At 43.8% G+C, this 20,124-nt stretch overlaps 1 protein-coding gene across 2 annotated transcripts; it reads right to left on the bottom strand.

Moving 5' to 3' along the window:
• Window positions 1-1,314: 1,314 nt before the first annotated feature.
• LOC136580264 (ficolin-2-like) lies at window positions 1,315-16,600 on the bottom strand. Of its 2 annotated transcripts, XM_066580681.1 has the most exons (9): window positions 16,450-16,600; window positions 14,247-14,360; window positions 13,802-13,855; window positions 11,914-11,940; window positions 9,285-9,314; window positions 8,069-8,196; window positions 7,860-7,989; window positions 4,921-5,055; window positions 1,315-1,697 (listed from the first exon to the last, which is right to left on the bottom strand). In XM_066580681.1, exons 1-9 carry the CDS (start codon window positions 16,517-16,519, stop codon window positions 1,453-1,455), a joined length of 933 nt encoding a protein of 310 aa, XP_066436778.1. In that variant the 5' UTR covers window positions 16,520-16,600; the 3' UTR covers window positions 1,315-1,452. The 2 variants fall into 2 exon arrangements, with proteins under 2 accessions (XP_066436778.1, XP_066436780.1); XM_066580683.1 differs by lacking the exon at window positions 11,914-11,940.
• Window positions 16,601-20,124: the final 3,524 nt, after the last annotated feature.

The following is a 20,124-nucleotide window of genomic DNA, read 5'->3' as shown; positions in this document are numbered from 1 at the left end:
ACTTAGAATGTAATCAAATGGGGTTTTAAAAAAAACAACTCCCCAGCATACTTCGGATTTTTTACAAGGATTTAATTTATTGCAATACAGAGAGTAAATTTTGCTGTGAAAATTTGCACCAAAATCTGCAGTTTTGGTGCAAATTTACTCCCCACTGTGTGATCATACCCCAGTGGAGCAAAGCTGAAAACTAGCTAGTACAGCTCTACATAAATGAGGGCAGCTATCGCCATCTTGTGGTTATTCTTTGAAGTGCAGTACCTCTGTGACTAACTTGTCCAGTTAGTTGTAGGACGTCTTGTGGGCTGTAGCCGTCACGCCATCAGTAGCGCTAAAAGTCTTCATGTAGCCCCTGGCTTATTGTTGGATGGAAAACTGGGATTACATTTTGAGGCTGCGCTCACATATTGTGTTTTTCTTAATTCAGAACAGATAAATGCCATTTGGTTGGAAGTGGCCTGCGGTTCTGCAGTTAATATTGTGCAGCGATTTGCAACGGATTTGCTTTTATCCGTGGTGAATTAGAAGGCTGGGTCAGCTAGCAGCTGGCGTCGGGTGTGATGGACCAATGAGGTGCCCTGTCACCCTCAAAGCATGACAAAGCCACATATCTAAACATTCCACACCCCATCACCCATGTAGCATTCGTACATGCAGCATGCAGATCTTGTGATCAAGGAATAATCTCCCAGCACAGTACTATGCAGGAGTCATACAACAGTCATCCCAACACTCAGCTAATGGGGAGATAGAATAATAGCTCTGCAGCGCCACCTATTGGGAAGCAGCATTCCTGCAAATCAATGTCAGACTTTTTAAACCAGTCCTATAACAATGACTGGGAATTAATGCCAAGCCAGAGGAGCAGGGATGGCCTTATAAATCTCCGAACACACCTACTAGGTGCTCTCGTCAAGGAAAATACCCTTCCGGACCCATGTCTATAGGCCTGTCACTAGCCAAGCCAAAAACCTACTGCACACTGATGAGGGGCAATCACCCCGAAACAGCTGTCTGTGTATGGAATCTGGCTTTGGCTTACAATTCCCAGTCATTGTTGTTATGAGGCTTGTTTAAAACATCTAACATTGACTTGCAGGAATGCTGCCTTTCAATAGGTGACGCTGTAGAGGCATTAAGCTCCATTTGCATATTTCTCAGAGGAGCTTGCATGGCCCTATAAGTCTCTCCCACCCTCTAGGTGCTCTCCCTAAGGAGAAGTGATACCCTTCCTGATCAGCATTCAGCTACTCGCACTGCAAACAGCAGTCAGTGGCAATTATAAAGCAAATGTTATCTTCAGTGGATTTCATATTTACAGATGCTTATTAATCCATCTTTTATTACAGTATGGCATAATAATGGCAGTATTAATGCTAATGCGCAGAGTTGGAGCCCGAGATCCTCCCGCATTTTCAGTTCTTGCCTTGTTTCTGCTTTATATTAGTGATTTTACTCGACGGGTCTCATCTTCATTTCTGATGACTTGTATGAGTGGTGGTAGCCCAGTCCATAGGCCCAGTTGATTCCATCGGCATAGGAGTCGTGCTGCCCGCTGTGATAGAGACCATTCAGGTTTGCATGGTGGCATGCATTGTACCACCAGCCGCCTTTATATAAAGTGGCACATTTGTCTGCAGAGAAGTCTTTGTCCTTTGTAGAAAATGGCATGTTTGCATGAACATCCATCCCATTCCCTGGAAAAATCAACATTAATGTAATGAATCAGTCAGACATCAGATTACAAGGGTTGTCCAGTTCTGAACTACTAATGACCGATCCTTTGGGACCCCCGTTGATCAGCTGTTCGCTCGGCCGCTGTCAGTAGATGCAGCCAGAAGCAGGCAGCTCCATATGTTTTGCAGCGCCCCAGGCTAGTAATGCAGACACAGATCTCATTGACATCAACCCCTTCAAGCTGTTCTCTAATTCTTATAGGAAAACTTATTTTAAGTTCCATATAAACTACTTAATTATGTTTCATTTGCGTTGATGGAGACTGAATTTAAAAGCCATATCTGTAACCCTCTGATAACAATGCCTGTCATATGTCCAGGAGGCTCAGTGTTTTCACCAGGATGGATGCAAATTTCCATATATATCCTAACTGCTATTTTTTAGTAGTGGCCATGTAGATAGAGATCTGGGACCCCCATATTGTGGCACGGCCATCTGTATATTTGGTGCAGGACCCACCCCTTAGGGCATGATCATCTGTAAATTTGGACCAGAACCTAGACATTGGGACATGACCATCTGTAAACTTTGAGTTAGACCCACACATTGTGGCATGATTATATGTAAACTAGAAACTGAACTCACGCATTGGAGCATGACTACCTGTAAACTTGGAGAAGAACCTAAACATTGGGGCATAGCCATCTGTAAACTTGAAGCAGCACCCACACATTGGGGCATGACCATCTGTAACCTTGGAGCTGCACCCACACATTGGGGCATGATCATCTGTAACCTTTGAGCTAGACCCACACATTGGGGCATGACCATCTGTAACCTTGAAGCAGCACCCACACATTGGGGCATGACCATCTGTAATCTTGGAGCAGCACCCACACATTGGGGCATGACCATCTGTAACCTTGGAGCTGCACCCACACATTGGGGCATGACCATCTGTAACCTTGGAGCTAGACCCACACATTGGGCCCCGTTGTGCATCCAGACAGAAGATTAGGACCACAATAGGTATATTTCTGAACACGGGACAAATGGGGGTATCCATTTTGGGGTGAACGTCTTCATTCTTATGTGTGCTGTACAAAAAAAACTATTTTTAAAATGACACAATTACCAAAAAACAAAAATCGTAATTTTTTTCCTTCTGCTTTGCTTCGATTGATTCAAAAACTGTGGGGTCAAAATATGCAGTACACCCCTAGATGAGTTCGTAAAGGGGTCTAGTTTTCAGAATGGGGTCATTTGTGGGTGTCCTCCGCGTTTTGGCCGCTCAAGGGCTCTACAAGTGAGCAATGGGGCCTAAAACACCTTCAAACAAAATGTCTGATCTGAAAGCCACCTGCTGCTCCTTTCGGTTTGGGCCCCGTTGTGCATACGGACAGAAGATTAGGGCAGCAACAGTTTTGTTTCTGAACACGGGACAAACAGGGGTATCCATTTTGGGGTGCAAATCCTCATTTTCATGTGCATTATAGAAAAAAATCCTGTCTTTAATGTGACATATTTGCAAAAAATATGAAATTTTATTTTTTCTGATCTAAATTGTAATAATTCCTGAAAAAATACTGTGGGATCGAAATACTCCTGACTCCCCTCAGTGAATACATTAAGGGGTGTAGTTTTTAAAATAGGGCCACTTGTGGTGGTATCTAGCATTCTGACACCTATGAGCCTTTGTAATCTTGGCTTGGTACAGCAAAACAAAATGTTCCTCAAAATGTTAATAATTAATGTTAAATTTGTACGTCTCATAAATGGTTAAAAAAAATGAAAGTTTTTCTAATGTGCGTCCAAAATAAAGTAAATAGATACAAATATATATTTTATTGAAAATTTCTATATTATGTTAGCACATATTTAAGATATTGCAGTTGAAAATGTGAAAATATGAGTTTTTTTTCAAAATTTCCCCAATTTTGAAGCTTTTAATAAATATACACAAATTCTATCGGTCTATTTTCACCGCCTAAATGAAGTACAACATGTGGCGAAAAAAAATGTCAGAATCACTTGGATATGCAAAATCTTTACGGAGTTATTCTATGTTAAAGTGACACGTGTCAGATTTCCAAAATTTGGCCTGGTCATTAAGGCGCAAATAGGCTTGGTCACTAAAGGGTTAAAATGATCCACATCAGGTTTTTAATATTCAAGCGGGTTTTTCAGGAAAATACTGTTGATGACGTATCATCAATATAACAAATAGTTAATCAGCTGCAGTCCAGTAGCTCAGGACTGCGGCCAATCAGCTGATTGGGGGTATTTTTTCAGCACCACTACAACAAGGGGTAATGAGTGAAAGCTGCTGCTCTGACCCCTGTGGTCGGCACATGTAACTGCAGGCTGGAGACTCATAAAAATCAATAGGAGCTGCACCTGCAGTTACAAGCGCCGGCAACTATACAGGGGTCAGAGCAGCAGCTTCCACTTTGTACTGTGTGTAGTGGTGCTGACAGTTGACGCCCAATCAGCTGGCATCCTGAGTGGGAGACTCAACCGGACTAACTATTAATGACCTATTGTGATGCTATGTCATCAGTAGTATTTCCCTGGAAAACCTCTGTAAATTTAAGCCCCTTTCCCCAGTTTTCCTGCATTATGGCAACACTGGACTACCAGGGTACAAGGCAGAAGCTGTCATGGGCATCTGGGCTGAAGAGTTCCTCTCACAAACCACCAGGTTCCTCTTACCAGTTGATTCCTATTACTGCAAATTCAAGTTACCCGGGGTAAATAAGATTACCCCAAAAGCATTCTGTGGTTTGTGTCTTAGATTACAGAGTTTGATAATAATATTTGGGAGTATTTATAATCTCCTACCCCATATTTTTTAGAGGGGTCTCCCCACTAGTGATAGGAAATGTCTGGTCACTGGGGTTCTAACTGCTGGTACCCCCAGTAATTCCCACATACATCTGTGCACTGCTAGTTCTCCATGTGAATGGTGCAGTGGTGTACACATGTGACCATTGTTCCATTCACTTTTATGGGATGGAAGAAGATATTGCCAAGCGCATTCATCTTCCTATGTCCCACAGAAGTGAATTGAGTGGTGGCCATGCGTGTGCACTATTGGGCCGCTTGGAGGCCAGAGATGGTGGGATACCAAGGGTCCCAGCAGTCGGACCCCCACTGACATTGGGAGATGGGATAAAATAAATGTCATTAGTGGGAAAACCTCTTCTAATATAGCTATTGCTGATCTTTCATACAGCCTCTTACCTGCGTTGCCTTCTTTGAAATCTCCAAGTAACAACTTATAATTATCAGATTCTCCCAAAAGCTGGAAAGACGAATACTTGGCAAAATGCTTCGTTTTGTCAAAACCTTCAAGATCAATACGCATTTCCCATGTACCTGCGGGAAGATATGGATAGATGTTACAGAGTGCTAATACTAGGCATTGTGGGTGAATGTACAATAAGACATGTAGCAATGGTTGTGGACCTGGCGTTCTCCATCAATAGTCGCTCACACACATAAAATAACTCACAAGCAGGAGGGAAAGCTGCAGTGCTTGCGGTACTTCACTTGTAGTTGATAAAAGCCTCCGTTTTCTGATACAGAGCTCCAAAACCTCCGTATAGACCGAAAGTTAAAAGAGAAAATTCTGGTTGCCTGCAACTGCCACTAGAGGGCGCTTACTGTATACTATTTTATTATTGCATTTAATATATGAACGGTGTGCAACACGTTCCGCAACTCCCTCTAATGGTATCTAGAATTTTATCATTTTACCCTATACAGTACATTTGCTCAGTATGTTTGTGTGACTATATTATAGAATTACACACACGTATATCACATACAGACAGGATTATTACAAATTAACTTCCAGATTTGAACTCCTCATAACTCATGTATAATGACACTCAGATGCGTAAATTTGATATCAAAAGGAAACTAACTCAAAATGTTTTGTTGCAAACATCAAAAATGTTCAGAGGTGATCATTGTGAGCCTCCTTTGTCACTCCACATACATGGAACTCATAGCATAGTTTCTGCCATACATGTTGTAATGTATCACGACTGACTGATGCAATGGCTTCTGTAATGCTGCAGATCATGGTGGGTGGTAGACTAATACTCCCCCAGAGAAAACATCACAAAGCGTAAGGTCTGGGGGAACATGGAGGCCAAGGAAGAAGCTCACTAGTGTCACCAGATACACGGCCAAACCAACTGTCTGGTAATTGCCTACTGACCTCACTTCTGACCTCATTGTTACAATGAGGGGCTCCCCATCCTGTTGGAGGATAGAACCTGGGATTTCCTGTTCCCACTGTGGCAGAAGCCATATCTGTATGGTCCAAGGTCCTCATGAGAAAGAAGGGTCTGGACACTTTCTTACAGGTTATAGTGCAAAACACATTCACCTCGGAAGAGTTGCGTATACGCTCCACGTAGACATGTGGGGTTCCCTTCTACCAGATTCTGACACTACGTTTGTTACCCGAATGGTGGAAGGCAGCTTCACCACTAAGCACTAAAGACTCCATCAAGCCATCACTTTCCATTACAGTCTGCAGACTCTCGCAGAAAGAACATCGCCGCTGTCACGGCACATAAACTGTTACGTTTCAGGCTACAATAAGTGTATGTATTTCTTATCTTTTTTTTATCTATCTTAAAGACATAGTTTGTCGGCAGAAATACAACTATAATGAGATAACAATACCCTGACCGCAGCTATTTCCTTGTTTAGGTGAGCTTTCAGACCTTTGAGACAGTTTTGTCAAAAGATGTTAATAAGCCTTATGTTCAATAATCTTTGTAAACTTTGTATGATAACGCTTTCTCTCTTTCTGTATAAGAACTTGTAATGCCTTCAAATCAACAGAATTCCTGTGAGTTCTCATGAAAAGCATCTTGTTGTAACACAAAGTACTTTGCGTTATTCATAGATTCTGCTAGCAATCTTCTCATCACAGGCTGTCATATCTACCAATTTAGCACCTGACAACGAGGTCATCAGATCGGTGCTGGTGTGGTCCGATAACACCGCGCTTTGTCGTCCGGTTTGCGGTTCGGTAACAATTGCCATTGGTAGGAGTAACATCACAAACATTTGCGCAGAAACTTCCACACAGTCAGTGGCGGGACGTCCAAGTCCCTACTTGCTCTGACAGTGGATTTCTGAAGGCTTCGTATGAAACTTGCACGGATGCACTCCGCTGTTTCCATGCTTACTGGTGGATGGCCGGGAGATTTTTGCTCATAGATGCAACATTTTTCCTTAAAATTGGAGTACTGCCTATGAATTCTGTGCCCGCTGGGTTGGATCCTCACCAAACTTTGTTCGGGAATGACATTGCACACTAACAACAGCTACGGCTGAATAAAAGTTTTTAGGCCTCATTTAGTAAAACTGTCTAGCAGTAAGACTGTGCTGGTTGCCCAAAGCAACCAATCACAGTGCAGAGTTCATTGTACCTCAGCATCTTGAGAAATGAAGCTGTGCTGTGATTGGTTGGGCAACAATGACGTCTTACTGATAGCCTGTTTTGATTAAATAAATGTTTGAGTTTGTTTCCATTCATATCAAGTTTCTGTATAAAGAAGTTATGAAGGTTTCACATCAGGAAGATCATTGGTAATAACCCTGTATATACTGAATGGCCCTCCTGCAAAAGGGAATTCTGTGGTCATAAATAACTTAGTGACAAAGGGGTCAGAGGAGGATGTCAAGATTCAATCTGATGAACAGGCAGGGCACACTCAAGCACACTAGTGCTCCAAGGAACATGTCGAAACACACAACTTGTAGCTTCTTAGCATGGATGGACTATAACAGCAGATGACCAGCACAAGTACCATTGCTGTCTAAGAAAAATGGAAAATCGAGACTCTAGTGGGCAAAAACTGGATCATCGAGCAGTGGAAAAACATAGTTTGCTCAGATGAATCCAGATTTCTGTTTCACCGAGCTGATAGGAAAGCCAGACTTTGGCACAAGCAGCATGAATTGATGAACCCTTCCTGCCAGATGCCAACAGTTCAGGCTGGTAGAGGTGAAGTAATAGTGTGGGAAATGTTTTCTTAGTGCACCCAGGGTCCTCTGTTACCCATGGATAGATGGCACAATGAGCTGTTGAATCTCTCTATTAAAGTGGTCATGCGGCGTATGTTCTGGAAAAAATGGCGGCCAAAAGTTATTACCTGACGACGTCAGCACATGAAGATTCTCGTTTCCCAGCCAAAACTCACTTAGACGACTGCCAAATCCATTCTTGTATGAATTCCAGTCACGAAAGAAGTCAACGGAGCCGTCCGAGCGCCTCTGGAATACCTGCACCCCACAGAGACATACAGCATGTCACATATTCCACAGGACTATGTAATAATCACTTAAGACGTCCGACACTTACAGTCCAGCCTCCCCCGTCAGTCTGCATATCACACAGCACCTTCAGAGGCTGCTGGCCCGCGGGGGATATGGTGTACCAGCCACTCAGCACTTCCCCCTGCTGCAGTAACTCCTTGCAACTTTTTGCGGCTGAGGGACAATAGACAAAAGCAAATTTATGTAACCCCTTCGTCACCACGGCCTTTCATGCCTAAATATCCGCATCAACATGTCATATTTTCTAAACCATACAGGTGCGGGTTCGGTCGTGTAAATACGTTGCGCAAAATGCAGCGTATATAAGCAATTGCGTGCATTTATGCGCAGCGTATTTACACGCTCCATATGCTTAATGGATACACATGGTCCCAAGATTTATTTTTGGGGTATTTCCTGTGATTGGCTGGTATTACAGCTCGCTTTGATGGCCATGCTTATCACTCTTCACTGCTGAGAGCTGAACATTACAACCCCCTGTGACTTCACTAGGGTCGAACTGACAAAGTGCCGGCCCAATCTCTATACTTGCAGAGTGCTATAGAGTGAGATTAGATGCACCATGACAATGGGTCTAGGATGTCGGGCCCAGAGACCTCCACAGACCTCGATCTTATGCCGGTCCTTGGACGTCAGGGCGAATGATACCGATGACATTTTACTACTGTGTATGTGATTTTAGTGGAACCAGATGGCACTATAGGGCAGAATGTAATAAACTGACTTTTAGGTCTCATACACACGGCGCTGTTCAAATTTAAATGGACACACAGAGTATTCATTAAGGTACATTTACACACACAGATGATCACTCAAAATTCGGAAGAAACTGATAGCTTTGAGCGATCATTTTGCATAGGTACTAATGGGCTAATCAGCCCTTTAGTACTTCATTTGCATGTATTTAGAGAACAGTGGGTGGTCTGTTCTCTAAATACATCACTATCGTTCTCCAGCAGGGCAGCGGCTGTTAAATAATTTTATTAGCGATACCCACGGAGAACACAGTGTGTGGTCCCTCTTATCAGGGACGAGGATATTATGCTGACCTGAAGTCAGCGATGGATGAAGAGTGCACGGTAAGTGCACGGTGGGCGCACACTTACATACAATGATTATTGCTCAAAAGATGGCTTTTGAGCTAATTTGAGCGATAATCGTTGTGTGTAAAAGGGCCTTTAGAATCCCCTAGAAACATTGTCTCAAGCCTCATGAAGGCGCCATACGGTTTGTGCACTTACCATACACAGAGGCAGGTAATCCAGCATCACCTGTATGGAGGAAAACATGACAAGCTTGTATTACAGCGGGTCATCGTGTAATGCTGGTTAATGGCAGACTAAATGCAGTTCCTGTATGTCCTCTGGCAGAACCTTATTTCTGTGCAGCCTTGTCATCGGGACATTTTACAGGTCTAAATCACCATTTCTAACAAGGTCCTCATATATGGCTGTGTATATAGTACCTGTCAGATGACAGAGTTAGGGTGGACACACACTGGCGATTTTTTATTTTTTTTTTCTCCACTGCGATGCAAGACTAAAAAAAAATCGGCATCACGCCGGGATATCGGCATCACGCCCACATATCGTCAGTCTTTTCAATGGGGCCAGCGTCAGCAGCGCTAGCCCCATTGAAAAGAGATGGAGAATGCCGGGAACTTCTGCCACAGCTGTGAAAGCTGTGGCAGGAGCTTCCTTCATCCTTCATAGCTAAGAGCTATGTGTGATTGGCTGAGCGCTCAGCCAATAGCTAAGCAGTAGCTGCTATTGGCTGAGCCCTCAGCCACTCTGCACAGCCCTTTCAGGAGGCGGGGATTTTTAAATCCCCGACTGCTGAAAGAGCTTCATAGCAGTGCTGGGGAGCCAGCAGGAGGACGCGGCTGAGCGCAGGAGAGGTGAGTAATACATTTTTTAAAATTTTTTACACACTTATTGATGATTATCGGGGAAGGGCTTATATTTAAAGCCCTTCCCCAATAATCATTCTGCGGGACTTGGCAGAAAGCATTGATTTCAATGGGATCAGCAGCAGTGCCGATCCCATTGAAAGCAATAACATAGAATGCCGCGGACTTCTGCCACAGCTGTGACAGCTGTGGCAGAGGATTCCTTCATCCCCGCGGGGATGAAGGAAACTCCTGCCACAGCTGTGGCAGAAGTCCGCGGCATTCTCCCTAGGCTTTCAATGGGGCTAGCGCTGCTGTCGTTGGCCCCATTGAAAGCACTTGCAATATGCCGGTTCTATACCGGCCTCTTTCTTGCGCTGCGAGGCGAGAGTTTTCTCGTGCTCTCGCAGCACAAGTGAGAAAATATCGCAAGTGTGCGTCCACCCTTAGTGTTCTTACCCACATTTTCAAATGTTAAGATTGACTCCTATGGGTAAGCGGCTGCAATCCAGCCTAAAGATACAATACTTCATTTTCTATCAGCAGACAACCCCTTTAAATCAAAGTTTCCAAGCGCTCTTCCACTGCTTGGGGAAATCGCCTATTTCTATTCTGTCAAATGGTCCCATAGACAGCATGCTACAGGGACTCAGAACATACAGGTAGCCATTAGTGACATCTCCTTAGCACTATAGCTGTCAACATAACCAGTCTTGGCTATCTGCAACCTGTGTGGTTGCACAGAGCACCAGCCATCTGCAGGGGTAACAGTAGGTCAAATACAAACCGTGCCCAAGTGGTAGCGGCTACTGCACTGTCAATGAGCAGTGTGACAACCGCTGTCCTGCTAACTGAGCCGCCGGACCCGGGAGCCTCAGGTGGTGAGACGATGCCACCTCATTGTGCTGCCTGTGCTGGGTTACAGGAGATGGAGAGGACAAGCTTCTCTTCATGGGAACAACTGGCAGTTTTTTTTTTTTAATTGGCACAAAGGGGGCACTAAGGAAACCACCGTTAGTATATGGGGCAACCTGGGGACAACTGGTGCAATGCGTCACTTACTAATATAATATAGTGAAAGGGATTGGAGTTGGTCACAGTTGCTAAACCAGCAGAGCTGGACAGCAGCCGTGTGCTTACAGGACCATTGATGATAACACAGTCATATGATAAGTCACAATGGCTCTGAGCTCCACCGCTGATCACATGACTGTGACATCATCAGAGGTCCTAAACCAGAAGAGCTTGACAGAAGTTATGTGTTTAAAGGTCCTGTGATGATGTCACCCTCATGTGATGAGTCAGCAGTGCTCTGAGCTCCACCCCTGATCACTTGACTGTGACGTAATCAGCAGCAGAGCTGGACAGCAGCCATTATGGAGCCCTGGTGACTGATCACATGAAATCTCTCATTTAGTGCACAGAGATGAAAGGCCTGTGATGACATCATCGTCATGTGATCAGGGGCGGAGCTCAGAGGCCTATTGACTGATCATATGACTGTGACATCATCCCATGTAACTCACTCACAGATGGAGAAAGGTCGTTATTATTTTGACTACTACCATTGTTTCTGGTGGGGCAATAGGCTACTTACTAATATAATATAATGAAACAGATTGGAGTTGGTCACAGGTTGTAAACCAGCAAAGCCAGACAGCAGTCGCGTGCTTATAGAACTTGTGATGTCACCGTCATGTGATCAGTCACCTGGGCTCTGAGCTCTGCCCCTGATCACATGACGGTGACATCACAGGTCCTGTAAGCACACGGCTGCTGTCAGGCTTTGCATGTTTTAGGACCTGTGATGACGTTGCTGTCATGTGATCAGGGGAGGAGCTCAAAGCCCCAGAGATGAATGATCTCATGATGGTGACATCATCCCATGTAACTCACACAGTCACTCACAGAGAGGTGGTCGTTAATATTTTGATTGGGGGGGATTTATTAAAAATGTCCCCCAATGTATTGGAATTACTTACCTTTTTCGCCTTTGGAGCCACCAACACCTATACCAAGGCAAAATATATACCATAAGAAAACAGATGTGGGTGACGTCTATTTAACAGGAAGCAATGACTTTATAAGGAAATTTTATTTTAATTAGAAATATATTTAACCCCTTCCCAACTGCATCACTTAAATATACGTTATGTGGTGTAAATACCCAGCTTGGGAACAGAGTCCCCTCCATACCCGATGGCCATCAACTGTTTTTGATACCTGACAGCCACGGCCAATTGCTACAATCTGAGTTAGCTCTGAGTGCAGCAGTTAAATGCTTAATAATAATAATAATAATAATTAATAAATAAAGATTATAATTATTATTTAGACTCCATTGTATAAACTGAATGAGTGTCTAAACAGCCGGCTGGTGGAGGGCCCCTCTGATGCCCCATCGGTTCTCCAAGATGCAGTCGTGGGATGCTGCTGGGTGAGCATGGCAGCCCAGTGCCTAGTGAAGGCCCCCAGGCTGCAATGCATGGATTGAACAATGAAAATTATTGAAGTGATTGCAAGTTCAAGTCTCCTTCAGGACTTAAAAAATGTAGAAAAAAAGATTAATAAAATTTTTAAAACGGCAAAAAATTTATATTAAATGCTTAGAAAAAACCAAATTTTCCCATAAAAAAATGTGAGCTATAATCTCCATATTTGTATATTATATAGTATAGTATAATGCACTATTTCTCCTGCACAAAGAACAGTGCAAAACAGTACAGAAACAAAACAATATACGAATGAAGTGATCAAAAAGATATATGTATCCCAAAATGGTACTAATAAAGCGTACAGCTCGCCCTGCAAGAAAATAGTTGCTTTTCCATTGCTAGTGGTTAGGTTCTAGGGAGCGTGCATCGATGAGCATGTGTGGTAGCTCCTTGCCTGACACCTCTCTGTAGTCTATTCAGTTCTATAGGACGGCTTGTGAGTATGCGTAAAAGTCCTAAAGTAGTTCTATAACGCTAGGTGGGTTGTCTCTTCTGCATGTACCACTAGCTGCATTATAGAGGGAGGATTTGCTAATGAGCTGGGAAAATAATCAGGCAGCAGAACTGAAGCAAACCTGTGGAAGGGGCTATGACCACAGGAGATGGGATTAGAAAACTATAAGGACGGCTTCACACGGGTGTATTTGCATGTACAAAATTTGCACATGTAATACACAGAAAATAGATCCCATTGATTTCAATGGGTTCGCTAACTCTCTTTTTTGCGCGCACATTAACCCTTTCCAATCCAATTTGTATCCTGGTTTTCCTAGGGGGCTTACTCTTTTTGTGCTGTTATACAACGGCGCTATCTGCTGGCTAAAGCCAGTACTGCATGAAGTGACACTTTGGTTAGGTTCTGACAGCAGAGAAGCTGGCAATATACAGTAAAAGAACCCTGACGGACATCTTCCAACATCGGAGCTGTACAGCCTTAAATCATAATGTCTTTAGACATCAGACAGTGGATTGGAGAGGGTTAATGCCAGTGGCACAATGACATCAGGGCATGAAATGTCAATCAATGTAAAACACCCAAAAGGAGAACCTAGACATGGCTGGGAGCGGTCAAATGAACAAGAGGCGATATATCGAGGTAGGAATAACCCTTCTAAAGAGGATCTGTTGGCTTTCCTGACCATCAACTTCAATGGAGAGCGGCATGTATCCCATCACCTCTCACTTTAGCCTCCCCATCTATGCTACCAGTTACATCAGCTTGAAGAAGGGACCTTTATTCTTCCAAAATGCTGATGATATATTGGTAGGACCGCCATCTATCAGACGTTTTTAGCATTACTTGTGGATTTGTTTACATTTATGGGCAAACTTCTTTCCACTGAAATCCTATGTAGACCGTTCCATTACGACTTACCACTTATACCAGGAGGACCAACCTTTCCAGCGATGCCCGGAGGTCCCTTTTCTCCTAAAATATTAATGGAACATAGCTTAGAAAGAACATGAAAGGAAGTAAGAAGTCACACAAAAACATCTATTACATTTTTAGGGCGTACTATATAAGTGGCACTGGTGCCCAACAGAGTGAGCCCTATAGTGATGTCAAGTCTGGTCCAGATAGTAAGACTGTGATACGGATGATATATGCCCATATTACAGCTGTGTAATTGCAAACGTTTTTAAACTTCCTTCTTATGCATCCGTCTGCAATACTATAAAGGAGGGACATTTGTATTCGGTGAACAGTATATTCCTTCTATGCTTCCAGTTGATGGATGGTACAGGCTATGCTTCATATAACCAGACTAAATACCAGATCACACTTTGAATTATATCATCCAGGTTGGGTTACCATGTACCTGTTATTCCAGGTGGTCCTATTTCTCCTTTTTGTCCAGGAGATCCAGGAAAGCCTGGACATCCTCTGAGTATGGTCAACTTCTCCGCGTCTCCAACACCTAAAATCTTCACTTCTGTGACCAAACATGGAGATGATCGACAGAAAAAAAGGACAAAAGTTGTTTAATAGATGTATTACAGCACACATGTCAAACACAAGGCCCAACCACCTCATTTTATGTGGCTAGCTGGCTATGCAGGAACCTGACAGGCACCCCACTCACTCAACCTGCAGCTCCGGTCTGGCGGCGGCAGTGCAGAGTCTGTGACTACTGCCCCCTCACACCGGCGCCGGACCGGAGTTCCACCCCCCCCCCCCCCCCACACACACACTTCGATGTCTGTGTGCGCTAGGGGAAAGATTAGCGGTCACAGACGCGGCTGCCAGACTGGGGCTGCATGCTGGGTGAGTGAAATGCCCGTAGGGATGCTGCCCGGCCAGAGGCATCACTATTACTACTGGACCCACCATGGGGTATTAATACTACTGGGATCACCAATATGGGGTCACTATTACTACTGGGGCCACCACATGGCTTAAGTCTGACCATTGTCTATGAGTCCCACACTCTCCACCTCACCATACTGTTCACATCTGCAGCCCCTTTACCTTCTGTATCACCCCATTATCTATGGTATGTAAGCTCGTTGGAGCAGGACCCTCACCCTCACTGTTTCCATTAATCGAGTACTAGATGCAACAGTGGTTTTTGTATCTATTCTCCCTGTTTTGTAAGTGCTGCGGAATATGTTGGCGCTATATAAATAACGATTTCTTTTACTAAAGCCATTATAGAAGCACTATTACTACTGGGGCAACTATGGGGGTCACTATTACTATACAGTCTTGCAATTACAACCATATGGCTGATGTGACCCTCGGTGAAAAGGAGTTTGACACCCCTGTATTAGAGAAAGCAATATAACAGATGTTTAGATTATTTCTCGCCCTTGGTTTGGTAGGAAAAATCTCTAACAAAACTATATTATGGTCAAGATTTTGTGCATTATGAAAATGGTTCCAATATATCTTCCATCCTTTTTTTTTTTTTACAATCACTGTTATGTTTTCAATTCCTCTGATAGGATAAGAAACCACGTTTAGCACACAGCCTTCCAATCAAAAAGAAATCTAATGGGAGAATTTGGGCTACCAGATCCGCATCTCTATTACAAGGCTATACACCTTGGGAGGTGGTTGGAATTGGCAGGTCCATGTCAGAATACAGGAATGGCCACTTCGGCAAGAATCTCCATAAGAGCAGCTTATTACGAGCTCCTCTGGATGCCAGAATGAGCCCATTCTATGAAACCCAAATTAGATCCTATGTAGAAGGGTACTTGTGAAGTTTGGAGAATATCCTCCTCATCCTTAGCACCACAACCTTCTCCTCTTATACCTGTTACACTCTGGCAGGGTCTAAATAAAGGCATACTCCAGGACATGTTTGGCACATGCTCCATACCAGACTTCTCCAATTTTAAGAAATTGTTGACAAAACACGATCCCTCCTACCTTAATTATGTATACTTCAAAGGCCTAATGTGAACATTCGCCTCTGGATCCCACAGCAAATGCTGCCCATAGGATATGCCCATGAGCAGAAATCAGATGCGATTTTCAGCTCACGGGGGGGAAAGGGTGGGAAATCGCATGTCCTATTCTAGTGCGAGCCTCGCACAGGCTCACACGGATGGCTTCCATTACAGTCAATGGAAGCCATCCGTCCTGCGTCGAGTCGCCGCGGATCTGTGTCATCACCAGCGCGACTCTCTGCTCTTTCTATTCTATAGACAACACTGGCCCCCAGCCAATTAATGTGAGTCTCATCACAACTATGTTAGCGGTTCCAACTTATTAAGTCACGACAATACCTTTTTAGATCTGCCATAAATATGTATTTAGCTGGAATTTGCTTATTTTCCATTCTATAGCTACAGATTTACCTCGGGGGAGATGGAGAGGGGTGGATCTTAAAAAAAAGAGTTTTTTTTTCAAGAAAAAAATTAAAATAAAATGTCCACTTGAAAGAAACATAGAACTCAACAATAGTACTACAGTATTTCTAGAGTACACATACAGAATGTGCTATACCAGCTCATGGATTCAATATCAGTACTCACCTTATTACAAACCAAACCAGTATAAAAGAAAAGGCTCACCTGGGCAGGAATCGTCAGCATCACAGAAGACGACCACCATCCAGATCACTGCCATCCATGAAATCCACATGATGATGTGATTTGTGCTCTCTCAGATCCCTCAGCCAAAGCCAGGGGTGTAAGGAACAAGTCGTCTTATAGCTTTCACCTTGTCTGAGCCCCTCCCTATTCTGTCATTAGGAGCACAAGACAGCACTAGAAACTTAAGCAGTTCTCAAAAACTACAAAGAACGTCTTCTTGAAGTTTTGTGGTAGGAAACGTCCATGAATGGGACATATATACATTTTTTCAGCTTTCTCTCTGGGGTGGCTCAATTCCAAAACTATTTTGACATTTTTGTGCCAATTTTACTATAACTTCTAGAGTTAGGGAAACTGTTATAAATCTACTTATTAAGAAGAGAATGACACCTCGCACATCTTCCTATGCCCATTATAAAAAATGATGGTTTTCAGTAACCTTTGGAAAATTGACCCTCCTAGATATCTTGACCCAATGGGTCTGAGAATTGCGATTTTCATATACATTCTACTAATGAACAAATGTGCAAAGTGGCCAGGTGTTAGCCCTTGGTTGATTTGTCCTTGAATACCCATATATAATATATACACACACGGCAAGTACAAGGGGATATAGTATAGTTAAAAGCTAATGTTTACTATTACAAGTCCAGACTACAAGCTGGCGTTCGGTGATGAGATCGTAACCTTCCGATGACCATTCAAACAGTATTTACACAACATGTCCGAAAAATAGAGACTTGTTCTCTCTTACAAAAGGATTGTATTTACACTAAACTCCTTGCTTAGACATGTTTACCCATCCGCTGTCATCTGTAGATCAGCCTTCCAAGAATCCAAAAGTATCTGCCTGAAGTAACATGTCCGGGTACATTGATGAAACATGTAGCACTGCGGCATGGTGGAGGAAGAGCAACTGTGCATCCGAAGAGAAAAATTACTTATAGCGCTCCGGCTGCTGCTGTGTTTCGCCCATAGTCCACAATGTGAGCAGCTGTATGTGGCGGGACTACAGTGTGGTGGACAGCTCTGCTCTTAGGCCGGCTTTACACTAACTTATATTTGTGCATCCCCGTATTTTACAAGCACATTCCGGTCACGCACAAAAATGTCATTGGGGGATCAATGCCTTTCATATTCTACAGTTAAGAAGTGGGTTGCCAAATTTAAAACTGGCCACCTCAGCACCAATGATGAGGAACGTCCTGGACGACTGGGAGAGGTTGTTGTTCCGGAGATCGTCGATGCTGTGCACAATCTCATACTGGAGAATCGGCCAATTTCAGTTAAAGGAATAGCAGACATCATGGGGATTTCTGGTGAACGTGTTTGTGTCATTATCCATGAACATTTAAACACGAAGAAGCTATCTGCAAAGTGGGTCCCCAAATGTTTGACAACAGATCAGAAAAGCATGCGAGTGAAAACTTCCCGGTCCATTTGTCAGTGTTTCCGGACTGATAAGAACTTCCTGGATCGACTGGTCACTATGGATGAGACCTGGATTTATTTGAATGACCCTGAAACCAAGGAGCAGTCAAAAGAGTGGAGGCACAGTGGTTCTCCTCGCCCAAAGAAGTTCAGCCACTAAGGTGATGGCGTCTGTGTTCTGGGATTAGGAGGGCGTGCTGCTAGTGGACTACCTTCAAAATGGTTCCACCATCAATACAAGGTATTACATTGAACTTTTGGACCAATTGAAGGCAGCTCTGAAGGCCAAAAGGCGCGGCACGCTGTCCAAAGGAATCTTGTTCCTGCAAGACAACGCCTCCGCTCACACTGCACAAGTGACCATGGCAAAACTGGTGGAGCTAGGCTTCCAGCTGGTTGACCACCACCTTTATTCACCAGATCTAGCTCCCTCCGACTATCATCTGTTTCCAAACCTGAAGAAACACCTCAAGGGGACCAAATTTCACACCATTTCTGATGCCATGGCTGATACGGATGACTGGTTTGAGGCACAATCGAAATCCCCCTTTTTGCAAGGCTTACAGAACTTGGAATACCGATGTAAGAAGTGTGTTGGCATCAGTGGAGAGGATGTGGAATAAATGTAAAGTTTCATCTTCCTATCTCGTTTCTTTCTGGGTAAAGCCAAAGACTGATCAGCAGCCCCTCGTGTGTGTATATATATATATATATATATATATATATATATATAAATGTTTTATTGTGTGTATTTGCACACCAACGGTCCCCATAGCAGTCAATGGGGGATATGCAATACGCAAGGACATGCGTGAAACACTGCGTAATTGCACAGGAAAAACAATACATCTGGAATTCATTAAGACTAATTAGCCATTTCAATCCGTGTGTTTTTTGCTGCGCGCAAATTAATATGTCTTGTGCACAAAAAGCACAGTAAAATACGGCGATTCGCATGCAAAAAAGGTTAGTTCGTTCAGCAAAAACGCTACGCTCATGCACTCAAATATGCATACGTTCGTGTTAAGCCGGCCTTAGTTGCTGCTGAACCACAGTCCTGTGCTGGGAGAGCATTGGATACAGCCCGTAGTTCTTGTACAAGATAGACGCTTAGCCAGGCTGTCATTGGTGAGCAAACCTCTAATGTGTATGAAAATGGTGCCAATAAAAACGACAAGTCATGTAAAAAAGAAGCCCCCACACAGCTGCGCGACATGAAAAAGGAAGTTATGGGGCTTTGACTGCAGCAATGCCAAAAATAAATTTTTAGCTCCAAGTGGAGAAACAAAAAGCTACATAGTTTTGGTATCGTTGTATTCATACCGCCCTGCAGACAATCGTAAATGGCAGTAGTTGAACCAACATGTTCTATTGCTATATCCCAAAAACTTGGACCCCATAACATTCCATACCAAATGCATGTTGGATTCATCTCCAACTAGAGATGAGCGAGCATATTCGCTAAGGCATACTACTCGAGCGAGTAGTGCCTTATGCGAGTACCTGCCCGCTCGTCTCTAAAGATTCGGGTGCCGGCGGGGGAGAGTGGTGAGTTGCGGCGGGCAGCGGGGGGGGGGGGGAGAGGGAGAGAGAGATCTCCCCTCCGTTCCTCCCCGCTCTCCCCCGCCCCCCGCCGGCAGCCGAATCTTTAGAGACGAGCGGGCAGGTACTCGAATAAGGCACTACTGGCTAGAGTAGTTTGCCTTAGCGAGTATGCTCGCTCATCTCTATCTCCAACCCATCTACTTATTTTGGAGAGTAATGATTTCTTTTTTTGATTAATGTACAGGGATCAAGCGACGGCCATGATCTCCAGAGACACATTAAGAGAAAGCTGCAATAGGTCCTGAGCTAAAAAACACGTAGCCTCTCCCGACACGTTTCACCTATACAGGCATCATCAGGGTGAACTGGGCTATAGTGAGTATAGCGTATCAGTGACAGGTCTTATACATAGAATGGCCAGGCCAAGCTAAGTATCTAGAAAGATCACATATGAGGCAGATGTCCAATAGGAAGATATCACCAGTGCTTACTGACTGTTGTTAACGGCATGATCCAATTCCGATTGCCCCTGTATATCCTATCATATGCCAATGCCGGCGCATGTCCACCAGTCATCGGGTGTATTGGATGGTTGATGACTTTTCCGGTGTAAAATACCGGTATGCACAGTGCTGGTAAATCTGTTACCAAGAGAATTGGCAGAGGCAAGAAAATAGC

The sequence above is a fragment of the Eleutherodactylus coqui genome, chromosome 10, assembly GCF_035609145.1.
Source record: "Eleutherodactylus coqui strain aEleCoq1 chromosome 10, aEleCoq1.hap1, whole genome shotgun sequence".
Classification (NCBI taxonomy): Eukaryota; Metazoa; Chordata; class Amphibia; order Anura; family Eleutherodactylidae; genus Eleutherodactylus; species Eleutherodactylus coqui.
Note: the sequence above shows the minus strand (reverse complement) of the source record. Positions and strands in the feature narration are given on the sequence as shown.

Bases quoted from the DNA above. Each gene is read 5' to 3' on its own strand.
- LOC136580264 (XM_066580681.1), bottom strand. From the start codon at position 16,519: ATGTGGATTTCATGGATGGCAGTGATCTGGATGGTGGTCGTCTTCTGT. The intron at 14,361-16,449 runs GTGAGCCTTTTC...GTTTGGTCACAG, and splicing joins TGCTGACGATTCCTGCCCAG to AAGTGAAGATTTTAGGTGTT. The intron at 11,941-13,801 runs GTAAGTCGTAAT...GCCTTGGTATAG, and splicing joins TGGTCCTCCTGGTATAAGTG to GTGTTGGTGGCTCCAAAGGC.